The following is a 13,366-nucleotide window of genomic DNA, read 5'->3' as shown; positions in this document are numbered from 1 at the left end:
AAAGACCACACACACACACACACACACACACACACACACACACACACACACACACACACACACACACACACACACACACACACACAACTATTGACTATGTTCTGCTCAACTCAACAGCCTTGGTCAGAAAGAGGCTTAGGCCCATCGATGTTGCTATGCCATAATGAAGCCTCAGGAGTCTGTTCTGGCCGTACAGGAGCTCAGGCAACTGCTTTCTTCCAAACTATAGCACACATACTGCAGCTAAGACAACTTCTTTAATGAACAGAGCATCAGAAATTTCTCTGACCACAGAAGTACTGTTGGGTACGGTTGTGAGCACTGATTCTTCGGCACAACCGCAGTCTTATCTCTAAAAATAGGCACTGGCTCTCCAAATCAATTCCACACACTGAGCACAAAATACAAAGAATGCCCTTGGCGGCTGAAAGGGGAAAGGGACCTCCAAAATTGACATTTGTCACTGGCGTGAGTGTCACACGGAGTCTTTCACTAATTCGCTTTCAGGGGCAGACAGTCTGCGCCGAGTCAAGATCGGTACGTAAACTAGCAAGTCTATAGACCTAATCCGTCCAAGCTAGTTTAGCAAGAAAAGGCTTCTTGTAGTCATCTATAAGGACTACAACACAGATAAGGATTCCCTTTAAGCGTACAATTAAACAGGGTTGTTATCCAGCTATATTCGGATTACCCAGTCCTTCAAGATGGGTAATCAGAATATAGCTTAAGAATATCAAGTCAAAACTAGTTTAAGCGTTTCATCTCATGCTTTCTCAGACTTCTTCTATGCACATTCAGTATCTTACTGTTAATTTACAAAAGCTTAACCAGGGATCTCAGCTCATGGCCACACCTGTATCATATGTAACTTAACTCCACACACTTGTGAGGATTTGAGTAACCATGTGAAAAGTATAGCATCCCCAAGATGATGTGTGTGTGTGTGTGTGTGTGTGTGTGTGTAAAACGGCTTAACAGAGTTAATGGAAAGAGAAGTGAGGTCAGACAGATTGACAGTGTTGATCGACAGATGCTTTTCTAACAGCTTAATGCATCCCGAGGCTGTGTCTGAACATTTCTAATTGAGTCACTATGATGAGGATGTAATTAAACAGCAGTATTCCAGTTTCTTTATGTGTTATATTAGCATCAAGACTTTGTTTTCTTTCTCTACCGTTTCATGGAATGAACTCAACTGTGACAAAGATGTACTGGAGATTTGGAATACCCATCACAGAAATACAAATAAATGTAGAAAATTAGGTCTAGCTCTTTGGCGATTCTGGGATTTCCTGGGGAAACAGCAGAGCGATGGTCACATCTGCGAGCAACGAGTGCTGCAGTTTTTAATTCTCCAGTGAACATGGCAGATTCCCCGCAGACAGCTGGGCTCAGGAGGAGTTGTCATTTCAGCTGTCCCCGCTGACACGTCTAACGGAGCAGAAGACGATCAAAAAATAGAGGACAGGAAATCCCTGTTCTTATGTAATATAGTCATAGTGGCTCAAATTTAACATTTAAAAAAATGCTCTGCAGGAAAACACGTTATTATATTTTAAATATGGCACATAGTAACTTTAGCATCTCATGTACAATGCTCATGTGTATAATGGGTTGTATACTTGTCTAGAAAACAAAATAACACGTTTCTGATGGAGCATATTGTGGAATAAACAAACCAAGTACCGATTTCACAGCCATGTGAGGCTTTCAAACCCATAATTTGAGTAACAAGGTGTGCTTAAACCAAACATAGCTGATTTACACACTATCTGGTAGGAAAGAGAAGGCAAGAGGGGGGATGAGATGAGGAAGCAGAATAATCTGGTCTGTTCAATGGGAAATCTTCCCGCTTGCCTGTGTGCATTTGTCATACCTAAGGAAATCTTCACATAGCCAAGTGTTGCTAGGCAGAAATATTCACTACTGCACACATTTCAATGGAAGGATGTACTACTCGAGCCTAGCATTCTGCTTCCAAACGGCAGCTATACTGATGAAATTGCCTGGCAAATTTTATGTATTTAACACGTGCATTGAAATTATATCACAAAATCCACTGACATATAAAATGCAAAACAGGCTGCGACTGGAGACCCATTTTAAGTTATCTACGAGCACTGTGACATCTCTGAAAATCCACAGATCTTAAGACCAACAAAGACCATCGCTTTCGAGCAAATGCCACTCAAAGTTAAGCTTTTTCATGGTCCTGTCACACAAATGCTGAGGAGTTAAACCGAGCTTATGAAACAGATGGTTTGTATTTTATTCTTGGCTGCTGATTTGCTGACCCTGAATGGGCTGTATCCCTAGAACATAAAGCAGTATAATATTATCAGACAGTTGTTAGTAAATCCCCAATCTCGGCATCCTGACAGGCCAAACCTTTCTCTGCCTGAGAGCTCGGTCTATAAAAATAAACTAAAAATATAGTGCATGATAGCTCGCAATATACACAAATGTTAAATATTATCAGCAGAAAACAAGAAAAATTACAAGATTCTGAGGTAAACTACAAAACCATAGGCTTGAATAAGTAGACTAAGGCAGCAGTGGATATAGAAACTAAATAACTGTTCTAAAAAGCAAAAGACAAACCAACAGAGCAAAGCATAGTCACATACCTTTAGCTACTACAACCATGACAAATATGTGGAAAAGGCCTGGAAGTGTCCTAGCATAAAGCAACACAAAGAAATGTGCTCTGAAGGCTTAAATTATACACAAAGTAAGCTGACAATTTTGTCAAAGCTGAGATTTACATTTTATAATACCGCAACACCTGCAAATGAGGACCCAGTTTTGCTGCGTTTCTGAAAAGTCAGTCAGGTGTGTAACAGAAAATGTCCCCATGCATTAAAGTTGCAGCAACCGCAAAACCACAGAAATGTACTAAAAGCTTCAGTGAACTTTCAGTCTTTACTAGGATAGGGTACCCTTTGAATGAAAAACATTTTTGGTTAAGCATTTCCAAACCATAGAGGCACACAAAAATATGCGTGTAACACTTACTAAATGTTAAGTCTTATACCCATCATTATTCCAGCTGCCTATGGACCTGGAGTGAGAGATTTACCAGGAAGAAATGGTCGTGGTTCTATGAGAACATTTTATTTAGATATGAAATTCAACAGTTTAGGATTTGTGTGCCAAATATTGTTCTTAATTTTAAAAAGGATGCAAAATGACTACATCCTAAAGTGTCTAAAACCATGAGGACTATCTCTTGTCACTACTTGGTTTTTACTAATCCCTGGCAGCTTTAACACAAATGCAAAAACACTTTTGCTGAGATAGTTAGGACACAAAATAGCGGAGAAAGAACAATGTGAACGGAGAAGCATAATCACTAAATATTAAAAGCAACACATTTGCAAGGTTTCCAGATAAGTATGATGGAGGAGGGCCACAGATGTCAGGCGGTTCCTACCATTTAACTTGCAGAATAGTAACAGTAACGGGCGGTGTTATTAGGAACGAAAGAGTACTCAACTAGAAAGGAATCAGTCAAAATAATCCTGCTTGTAATAACAATTCAAAACACGTTCTAACAAATAGTGAATAACTAGAGAGGCTATATAAAAGTAATATTGTCCAACAGGGTAATGATAAGGCTTGCACTTACTTAATTTAAGGCTGCTCTTGACAAACATCAAAGTTCAAACTGACAGCTTTTATACAGAGCTATTCTACAGTGATTTAAACAGTGAGCCACATTCACTCAGGACTATCTTCTATTCTCACACCACACACCCGCAAACAAATGACAACAGGGGCTTCAATATTTTGAGGACTTGTTGACATTCAGACTGAACATGTGGGGACCGACCCACTGACCTTTCAATTCGTGGTCACAGTCCATATCCTGGGTCACAGCTGTTGTTCCCTTTATTGATAGAGGTAACTTTTTATTCTGCTCGTAATTCTATAAAAGTAGCTTATTATGTTGTGGCATAAATCACTCAAAGTCTTTGAATACCAGCTGGTTACTGTGTTGGATCTATACTGACAAAGCTGATAATCAGTTATTAGTAGACAGAAGAGTAATTATCTACGACAGCCTACATACTAGATAGCTGCAATGCTGAAAATCCATATGATGACCTTACTGTGTTGCAATATGGTATTGTTAAATGAAGAACTTTCAATACCAGATATTCAAAAAAACATAATGTACTAACATGTCACAAGTTATGGTCTTTAGCTGGGTTTTGCTGCTATAAATGACTATTAAATGAAAATATAACATGAATCAAAGCAAAAGACAATTGTGTAATCCCCGGCATTCTCACTTCTTGTGCCCACGCTATATCTCTGACTAGAACATTTTGACAAGCTGTCAGACTAGGCTAGCTGGGCATAGCTCAAAGAGGAACTGGAGAGGTCACTACTGGAAACCAAATCCATATCACTCCAAGTACCGAAACAACATCTGCTATCCCTGTGACTGTAGCATGACCCTCATCAAAGAATTGAGTCTGTGAGGCAGCGTGCTTGAGGTAAAACAGTTGATGAACAGGTTAATCTTCAGCCTGTTCATCTCCCTCCAGCTGCAGCTGTGGATACGAGCCTGTTGCTAAATTTAGAACTTGAGTAGGGGATTGCCTGAAGAAAAACGTCACAGATGCCCGGGCTGATACACATGCCGCAATGCCCTGAAATTGAGAACAAAAAGAAGCATTTAGACTGCCTCTGTGCAGATTTGCCTTTTCATCACCAAAAAGGTTTGTGCATGCGCATGAGAGGAAAATAAGTGAGTGATATACCTCATCATAGGCTGGCTTTTTAAATTGCTTTAGTTATCTGTTGTTCTGGTTTTAATACCAAGCTATGCTTAAACATTTTTTTAAACAGACATTAGCTGGACACAATGTTCAGCAGTGTAGGAGTGCAAAGAGTGATGCTCTCACTGTGCTCAGTGACTGAATTATAACATCAAGTGCAATGAGAGGCATCTGTGCTACTGTTCAACTTCACTATGAAAGTGGAACATCTCCACCACCTAGTGGGTATCTGTTGCTATTAACAAAACATCTAAAAGAGTGTTTTTACATGACTGAGGTGGACAGCAATGACTACACCGAGATCTGCTTTTCAATTTTTTCCAACGATGGGAGAAATTTGATATACACAAAAATAAAATTCTTGGTTTTTTTCCCTTACAAAAAACTTCTGCAACGCTCAAATTAAAAGAGTTGCATAGAAATCATCTTTAAACCAAACACTCAAACTGCTCATTAGTGAAGCTGGATTCCCCCCCTTCATTTTAGAATTGCATGCTGAAGTGGTTGACTTAGTGTGGCTTTAGTCTATCTGGTCACAGTAGTAGATAGAAAAAATAGATAAGTGGGAGACTGAAGTTTGGCATTTATAAGCAGTTTTCCTAAGAGAAACTACAGACAAACATTCACCTAAGAAATTTTAAATCTGCCAAATCTATACAGAGGGAAGTGACTGATACAGCATTACCTGCATTACCTATGCCTACTTTTTAATACGGTCTTGACCTTACTGTGTCAGTGATACACTTTTATCAGCTTTGATGTCAGTCTGCCCTCTGGTGGCCAACAAGTGTTCAATGTGGCATTAATAAAATAACATGTAGCACAGCATTTTTATCCAACCGATTCAATCAAACTGTTGTAATTCACAACAAAAAAAAAAGGTGAAAAAAAAAAGGTGAAAAAAAAAAAACGATCCTCCATATCAAATCAGAAAGGTTTACTGTACATCAAGAAACAGTTACTCTCAGGTATGAACCCCCCAGTGGATGTCAATACTATGTCCATTAGTATTAGGTCACTCCAGAAATCTATACTCATCCAGTGAACCTCCATATAGCTCCGTATACACAGGCTTCCTGTCTCGCCTCACTGAGCTCAAGCTGGCTCCTTTACCCACTGGCTGGCTCTCAGTCCGAGGACATGAACGCTAGGGAAAGTTTTCCGGTGTCCAAATGGGCCTGCTGAGTGGTAGTATTACGTTTCAAGGGCAACATAATGGAAATGGAGTAACCTTTTACCTTAAGTTGAAATGCACAATATTGACAACTTTGAGGAAATCCCCATAATCAAGATGAACAGTAGTTCATTACTGTTAGTAAGGATATTTGAACATATTAATAGTCTATTGATTAAGACCATAGATATTTGTTAAATTAATTTAAAGCTGGGAAAAACAACAACCCCACCCTTGTCTTGTGATGAAAAACAATCCACCCTTCATTAGCATTCGACTGCGTGAAGAGGGATCGTGTGTACAGATGTCAGAAAGTTAAGAGTAAGAACAGTTTAACTGTGATGCAGTTGCAATGCTGGCCTGCCTTATTGGCCACACACCTGAAATAATGATGAGTTTGAGTCAGAGGTTGTGTGTACTTGCTGACCCAATTACACTCCTAATTACAGGAATTGCAGGAGATCACAGTACAAGAAACACAGTATTCTGGCAGGATTTCCTCTGTCTACTGAGATCCTGTTTAACCATTCATATTGATTCAATACAACAGCACAAATAAATAAATCCCACAGATATATTTCAAGACTTCTGGACTGCACACAATATAAATAATAAAAACAACAACAACAACTCATATAGTAATGCTACAACTTACAATCAGTACCGATGTTCTTTAATCCTGATACTCAAAGACTTGCACACGCGTCTGCATGACTAAACTCCCTGTCTACATGCATCCTCGCAAAGCTGCAGCTAAGCCTGTCATGGATCAGTGACTGACTTTTACACAACACGGGGGTAACTACAGGCAAGGTAACATGCCAGATATGGTGACATACAACGCTACCTGAAGACGACAGTAAAACCTGCTCACCCCAGGCACGGTAACAGCAGCCAGGCATAGTCACTGGTCAGAGTCAAAAACAACAGCAGCCGTGCCTGAGTGTGATGAAACCTATCCGTGTCCGCGACAATAACATCATCAGCTTAACAGGCCATATCAGCCAACACAACAGCCGCTAAACCGGCTGCTGTCAGCCCAACAGTCCAGAAAATAGTTTTCTGTCACTCTGCAGACGGCGCGAACAAAAGGAGCGAATGGTCCAAATTCTTTTTTTTTGTCTTCCTGTTACAGCTTTTAGAAGTGCTTAAATAAGTAAGCTTACACTTTAGAAACAAAAAATAAAAATATTTCTAAAATTTAAGTCATGATGGCCTTCTACTTTTGTCAGTCTGTGGACCAACAGTGACAAATATCAACATTTGTGTTACAAGGCCTGCATACAGTGTTGTTGATAATCTGATAATATTTTGCATGGTACCATATATATTAATATTTAAAGCTTTTGTGATGCAGGATGGATTTTTCATATACCACAGAAGGTTTAAATTGTTTAGATTAGGGACATCACAGAAATTTTAAATTGAATTTGAAATCAGCATTGTCCTCATGCCAAGAAGGCAGTAGTCACTTCACACTGAAACAGACTAAGGTAATATTATTACTCTATAAACATTTAAACCTGCAATTTAATACGTTTTACCCAAGCCAAAACAAATACACAATGTCAAATCAAATATTAAAAAGGGCAGAATTGGCAACTCCAGGTAACTCTGAACACACTTGAAGTAGTTACTTATTCATGTTTGGCTTGTGAGGCAGAGTTCTCTGCACAGTCACCAGGAATGATTAACAGAAGAAGAAGGCAAAATATATGTGATCAAGGGAAAGGAAAAGGAAGTCTGAGTGAGATTTTAAGGGGGCAGGTAACTCCTTACGGAGCAGTCTGTCCTTCCCATGCAGTTGGGCAAATATGCCACCGACCTAGATTATTAAAATAAAACCTGAGCCCCAGTACCTTTGCATGATTGCAGCCTGACCAGAGGACACAGCAACACTGTGCTGCTACTAACAAAGAAGCGGCAGATAAACACTTTCTAAAGACACATACGTTTGTGGTGACAGAAATTCATTTGTCTACTTAAAAAACTTCGACAGAAGCACTAGCAGCTATAAGTACACACACACACACACACACACACACACACACCTGATCTGTCTATTCCAGCTGCAAAGCTGCTCTTACCTGCAGCTTCTCAGCACCCACCACTGTCCCAGTCTGGTGAGTATCTCAGTCCCTCTCAAGCTCTGCTTCTCTCTTACCTGTACTTCATGCCTGTCTGATAGGACACACACTCCTCCAGGGCAAGGCCATTCATCTTCAGGAAGTCTTCCATGTTCTTAATCTGAGCGGCGACCCTCTGTTCCCGGAGTCTCTGCAGCTCGGCCTGATCAGTGGGCCTGACCGGTGGCTGATTCAGCCCTTGGTCCGAGTGGTAGCGGTTGATCCCGCTCCGGATGCTCTCGCTGTATGACATAGACAGCATCTTGCCACTGCCGCTGCTGCTGCTCTTCCGAACACCGCTGCCTGCCGCTGGCGGTTTGGTGATCTGCAGGTTTTCAGGAGGACAGTAACTGGACTTGCGCTTGCCGGGAACCCCCCGGGGGGCACCGGTGTACCCTCCCGCAAACATGCCACCCCTCCCTCCTTCGCCTCCTCCTTCTGATGCTGAGGCAACTCGTGCAGAGAAGAATAAAGTAGTGACACGGACAAAGCTGGCAAGGGCCGACAGGGGACAGCCACCTCCTTAAATAGCACCTGCTCCCATAAAAAAAACAGAACTCCTGCTTGGGGCAGCACACGGCCATGCATCCTGTAATCAGAGTCGCACAACATAGCCAGCACCACCCTCCCCTGACAGGTTTACAATGGCAGGGTTACACAGGGAGCATTCAGGTGACTTGCTGGTGATTAAGGAGCAGGACGCAAGAGGGCACATGCTCTCTGCAAAAGAGGAAGCATTTAAACATGCACCAAGCAACAGGAGGGGGCACATTCCTTCTCCAACTTCTTGCAAGACTATGAAGGAGAGCCAAGCTTTCTGAGTAGCCCACAATAAAGTTGAGCACATCACTGAAAATAGGTGTAAGCAGGAGATCAGGACTGGAATAAAATGTAAAAAATAATTTGAAACAACTGCAGAATATACACATGCCACAGATGCTTAATATAAAGCTGGGATTCATTGAAGGTGCTTGAGATTAGTTTAAGGCAACTCTGCTCCCCTTGGAAATACACAGTCCTCCTTCCTCATCCTCCATTCAACTGCTGCATCATTCAGATCTTAAAGAAAAATATTATGCTGAAATTAATCAACAGGGGGCAGCACTGCATCAAGTCCACTATCACTACAAGAATGTAACTTAATGCCAAATGCACCAGTCAGCAATGACCACAAAGCAGTTTTTCCTCAGTAAAAGCCACGTATCACATTGTCAGACTGAAATTTTATATGAACATTATTGCTACATAGGTCTGAAAGCAGGAAACAACACTAGATATACACAAAACAGCAACGTGGTAAATAAATGAGTGCTGAAAAACATTTTTTTTTAAAAAGGCTAAAAAAAAAAAAAAGGCTAAAAAAAAAAGTAATTTAGTGACATTTAATAGGACAAATAAATAAACACTAAATAAAACCTACAACACTACAAACTGATCTTTTCTGTATCCTTAACTACATTCTGTCTAAGTCATTGTACTTTCTCTGTTACCCCCACCAAAAAAAAAAAAGAAAAAAAAAAAATCACATTTCACTGACAAATACACTTGAAGAGTAGCCTCCTTGCATCTGGACACACTTTGGCGCAAAGAACAAAACCTCATTCTAAAATTAAAAATTTTAAGCAATAATCTCACACCATATACAACAAACTCAATAAAACCAACTAATCATCGACAAACTCAAAATCAACAATAAGTGAGATTTTGATATAGTTGTTTTTTTTTTGTTGTTTTTTTTTATGTCAAATTGTTGACACCATTATGATATCTCGGGCTCTTCCCTTAAACTACTGGTTTAAACTACAAAGACATAAATATAGGAAGACAATTCAGGCTAGGCAGCATGCATCCACACACCCACACACTCTTCAGTCCACGAACCCCTCACACACACACAGAACACACACGCACTCGTGTGATCATGAGTGCAAATCTTTCCTCAAACTCACCCGATTTCTTGAAGGTCGGCTCATGAGCGAGGTTATGGAGTGCCAGTCTGCTCTTATAAACACACACTGCAGACAGCGATGGAGCAGGTCCACCCAAACTGGGAGTGTCTTACTAGGAAACGTCTAAACCAATTAGTGAATAAGCGAGTGCATCCCTCCCCTCACCATTTGGACCTTCGTCTATCACTGCAACCAACACCTCTCCTCTTCCCCTCCCTGTGAGATCTCATAGAAGAAATCCATTTATGTCGTTTAGTGGCCCGTCTTGTTTCTGCTCACCGCAGCAAATAATATCAGCCCTGAATTATTCACCAAAGCTTTTGCACTAAAAGCCTCTGATTGTTGTTCCACAGGAAAGAATACTAAGAGCTGGACAGTAATGAGTGGCTGAGTGTTGCACGCACACAAAACATAAACACACACACACACACGCACACACAGTCAAGCAAACACAGACTATATGTGTATGCACAGAAAAGAACAAACCACCGGGCATGTTCAAGTACTCTCTAACAAAGGCTTTATGAAAACCACACCAGTTAAGGACCCTTGCAGCATCTCTCTACATCTCAGTAGCCTTGTGCTGAGTCCAAAGGCAAAATTAGAGGGTGCTAGACTATAATGACCGCCTGAACACAGAACTAAACAATGATATCTGTGTCTGCCTTACAAAGAACAAGGGAACATGAAATTTTAGGTCTAAAGTTCAATTTTAACACACACAATTGTGGCAAACACAAGTGATCCACATCAATATGCTGGAAAAATATGCAAATGCCTCTGGATGCATTCTTTCTGTACTGTGTAGTCACACATTTTTCTGAAAAAGCCACTATGAACCCATCTACCTGCTGAGCTACTTTGGCATAATGACTCGAAAGATAAGATGAGTGACACCACTGAAGATGACGACTTTGGAAGCCAAGCAGCAGTTTTACTTCGAGGGGGGGCTCATATCTGTATATGGAAGTTTTCATACAATCACTACTGCACTATAAGTAATACTATAAGTAAGTACTACTAATAAGGAACAGATCGTTTTTACTAGAGCATGGACTCCTGAACACTACACAATATTTTCTTTATTTTAGCATTAATGTATAACTGTGTTTGGTTTCTTTATACGTGAAGTCCCCCGGGGATGGGATGCATGTTGTCATTTTCCATATGCGCATGACGTATCATTTGAAAGGATCTTACAAGTAACACATTATCCAGCTTCATTTATCAAACTAAAAGGGTCACTAAAAATTCATAAAAATAAACGAACAAATAAATAAATAAATAAATCATTGAATTCCAGTTACAAATCTGAATAGCACATATTCTTAGAACGTCTGTAATGCATGCTTAAATTAAACATTTACATTTTCTCTTTCAGTCAACCATCTTTACCTTTACCAGGAAAGAACTCAGTCCGCTAAACACTGTCAAATGCTTTAAAACAAGACAGATCTTTTTCAGTTTTGCTGCGTTAACAAAAAGCATGTTCAGTATATAATCATAGTCCAGCTCTGGACTGGCTAAGTCTTATAGTAGATGCAAACAGTATGCACAAAGTAGAGCTTGTGCTTGAAATGAAGAAAATTTTGACACATTAAAACAGAGCAGTCATGCACTAGTGGATACAAGGAAGTTTTTAACAGCTATATTAATCAACAGCATCAATTGTGTGTAGCAGAATTGTTATTATATGACTACAGAAACGTGACAATTAATTAATTTGATGTTTTGATGACAACAGTGAAGACTTAGATATTGTTCCAAAATCTCAAATAGGTATTCAACTGGGTTGAGATCTTAACTGTGACTATGAAAGTCACATTATTTCCATTAAACCATTCAGTGACCTTATGAATGTGGGTATTCTGGGTTCCAACAATAAAGGTTGCAGAGCACATCTGTACCACTGTAGAAGTTGTACTAGCCATCATGGTCCCAGTCCTGCAGTTTGTGTGCTACAATGTTGAGATTACTGACAGGAATGAAACTTTCTTTCCCAGCATAAGGCCGTTTGGCTGTCAGAGTGATCGACAAATGAAGATGGGGGGCTTAATCAATACCCTCACATAGGCCAGGGGAACAGCTAGAGGGACCATTTGCACTTTAAAAGGACAGAAATGTAGAAGGCGCCAAGATAAAAATCCGATAGTGAGCTCATTACAAGCACATCCACATAGTCAGGGGTTTTTATAACTGGATCAGCAGAATATGGCCTGATATGAGACCATAAAATATGATCCTACAGTAAAGCAGCCTAAATACTGACCATCTAAAACCTCACTACTGTCGGAGTGAGTACCAAATACCATCATCTCTGCATCTATAGCATGTGTTTTTTAGACTAAGGCGCATCATGTTCAGCTCTCAAGGGTCCAAAAGAGGTTGAAGAGTATGAAAAAAGAAAAAAGAAAGAATGAAAAAAAAAAAAAAAGGGCAGTAAAACAAACTTTGTAATTGTATGTTGAAGCTTGAGAAGTGAGACTGTGGGTGTCACTGCTGAGAAGAAAAAAGAAAGGAAAAAAAAACCAAAAAAACCAAAACTAAAGACCAGTATTGTCGATTCAAAGGTTTTATGCGCAACCTTGCAAAGAAATCCATCACCACCCCTATCAGGTTTAAACTGGATAGTGCACTGCCAGCTAAATAGTAGATGATAAGTGTTATCTACTGCAGAGGATGGATGTATGGTTTTAAATATCAGAACAGCAAGTCTCTGCAGCAAGGTTAATATTATAGTAAACTAAGAAAAAAAAAAACCATTTACACTGCACACATAAGAGAATAAAATAATGTCAGACACACAAAGGTACCTGTAGAACTGCAGCTGTCGTTTGGGGCTCCCATAACGAGCGCTGAAGATAGCAAGGGAAAGGAGGAAAAAGGAAAGCTTTAGTTAATAAAAGCAGGAAAGGAAAGTAGTGTTAGCAGTGGCAAAGAGTTAGATGCAGACACTAAGATGGTGTTGAGTGTTAGCCAGAGAGGGAACAAAAGTAAATACTGCATTATAAGGAGCTTTCCCAATACATTGTTTGTTCTATATGTTGGCTCAATGAGGATATGTATGCAGATAATGTATAACACTCAAATTGAGATGATGTTATTAATGCGAGTTCGAGGACAAAACATAAAACAATCATAACAAATTCATACTGTAGCTATGTACACATACAATACTTAATGCTTTATTTTCTTTTGAGTCCAGGCACCATGACTTACGCCTTGAAATTAACTGTTCCCAACAAGTACCAGGGGAAGAAAAACAAACCAAAAAAACCCCTAACACACACAATATAGTTTTATGAAACAACTGAACTAGAAGCATTTTTT

At 39.9% G+C, this 13,366-nt stretch overlaps 1 protein-coding gene across 1 annotated transcript in view; it reads right to left on the bottom strand.

Moving 5' to 3' along the window:
* kcnab2a (potassium voltage-gated channel subfamily A regulatory beta subunit 2a) overlaps nucleotides 1–13,366 on the bottom strand; it is an 85,544-nt gene that overhangs the window by 41,382 nt on the left and 30,796 nt on the right. The window contains exon 3 of the mRNA XM_013908596.1: nucleotides 12,850–12,891. Within this exon, the coding sequence (XP_013764050.1) occupies nucleotides 12,850–12,891 (42 nt within the window). The remainder of the gene's footprint in view (nucleotides 1–12,849; nucleotides 12,892–13,366) is intronic.

Source organism: Pundamilia nyererei, unplaced genomic scaffold (genome assembly GCF_000239375.1).
Source record: "Pundamilia nyererei isolate P.nyererei 1_Seehausen unplaced genomic scaffold, PunNye1.0 scaffold00012, whole genome shotgun sequence".
In the NCBI taxonomy this organism is placed as follows: Eukaryota; Metazoa; Chordata; class Actinopteri; order Cichliformes; family Cichlidae; genus Pundamilia; species Pundamilia nyererei.
Note: the sequence above shows the minus strand (reverse complement) of the source record. Positions and strands in the feature narration are given on the sequence as shown.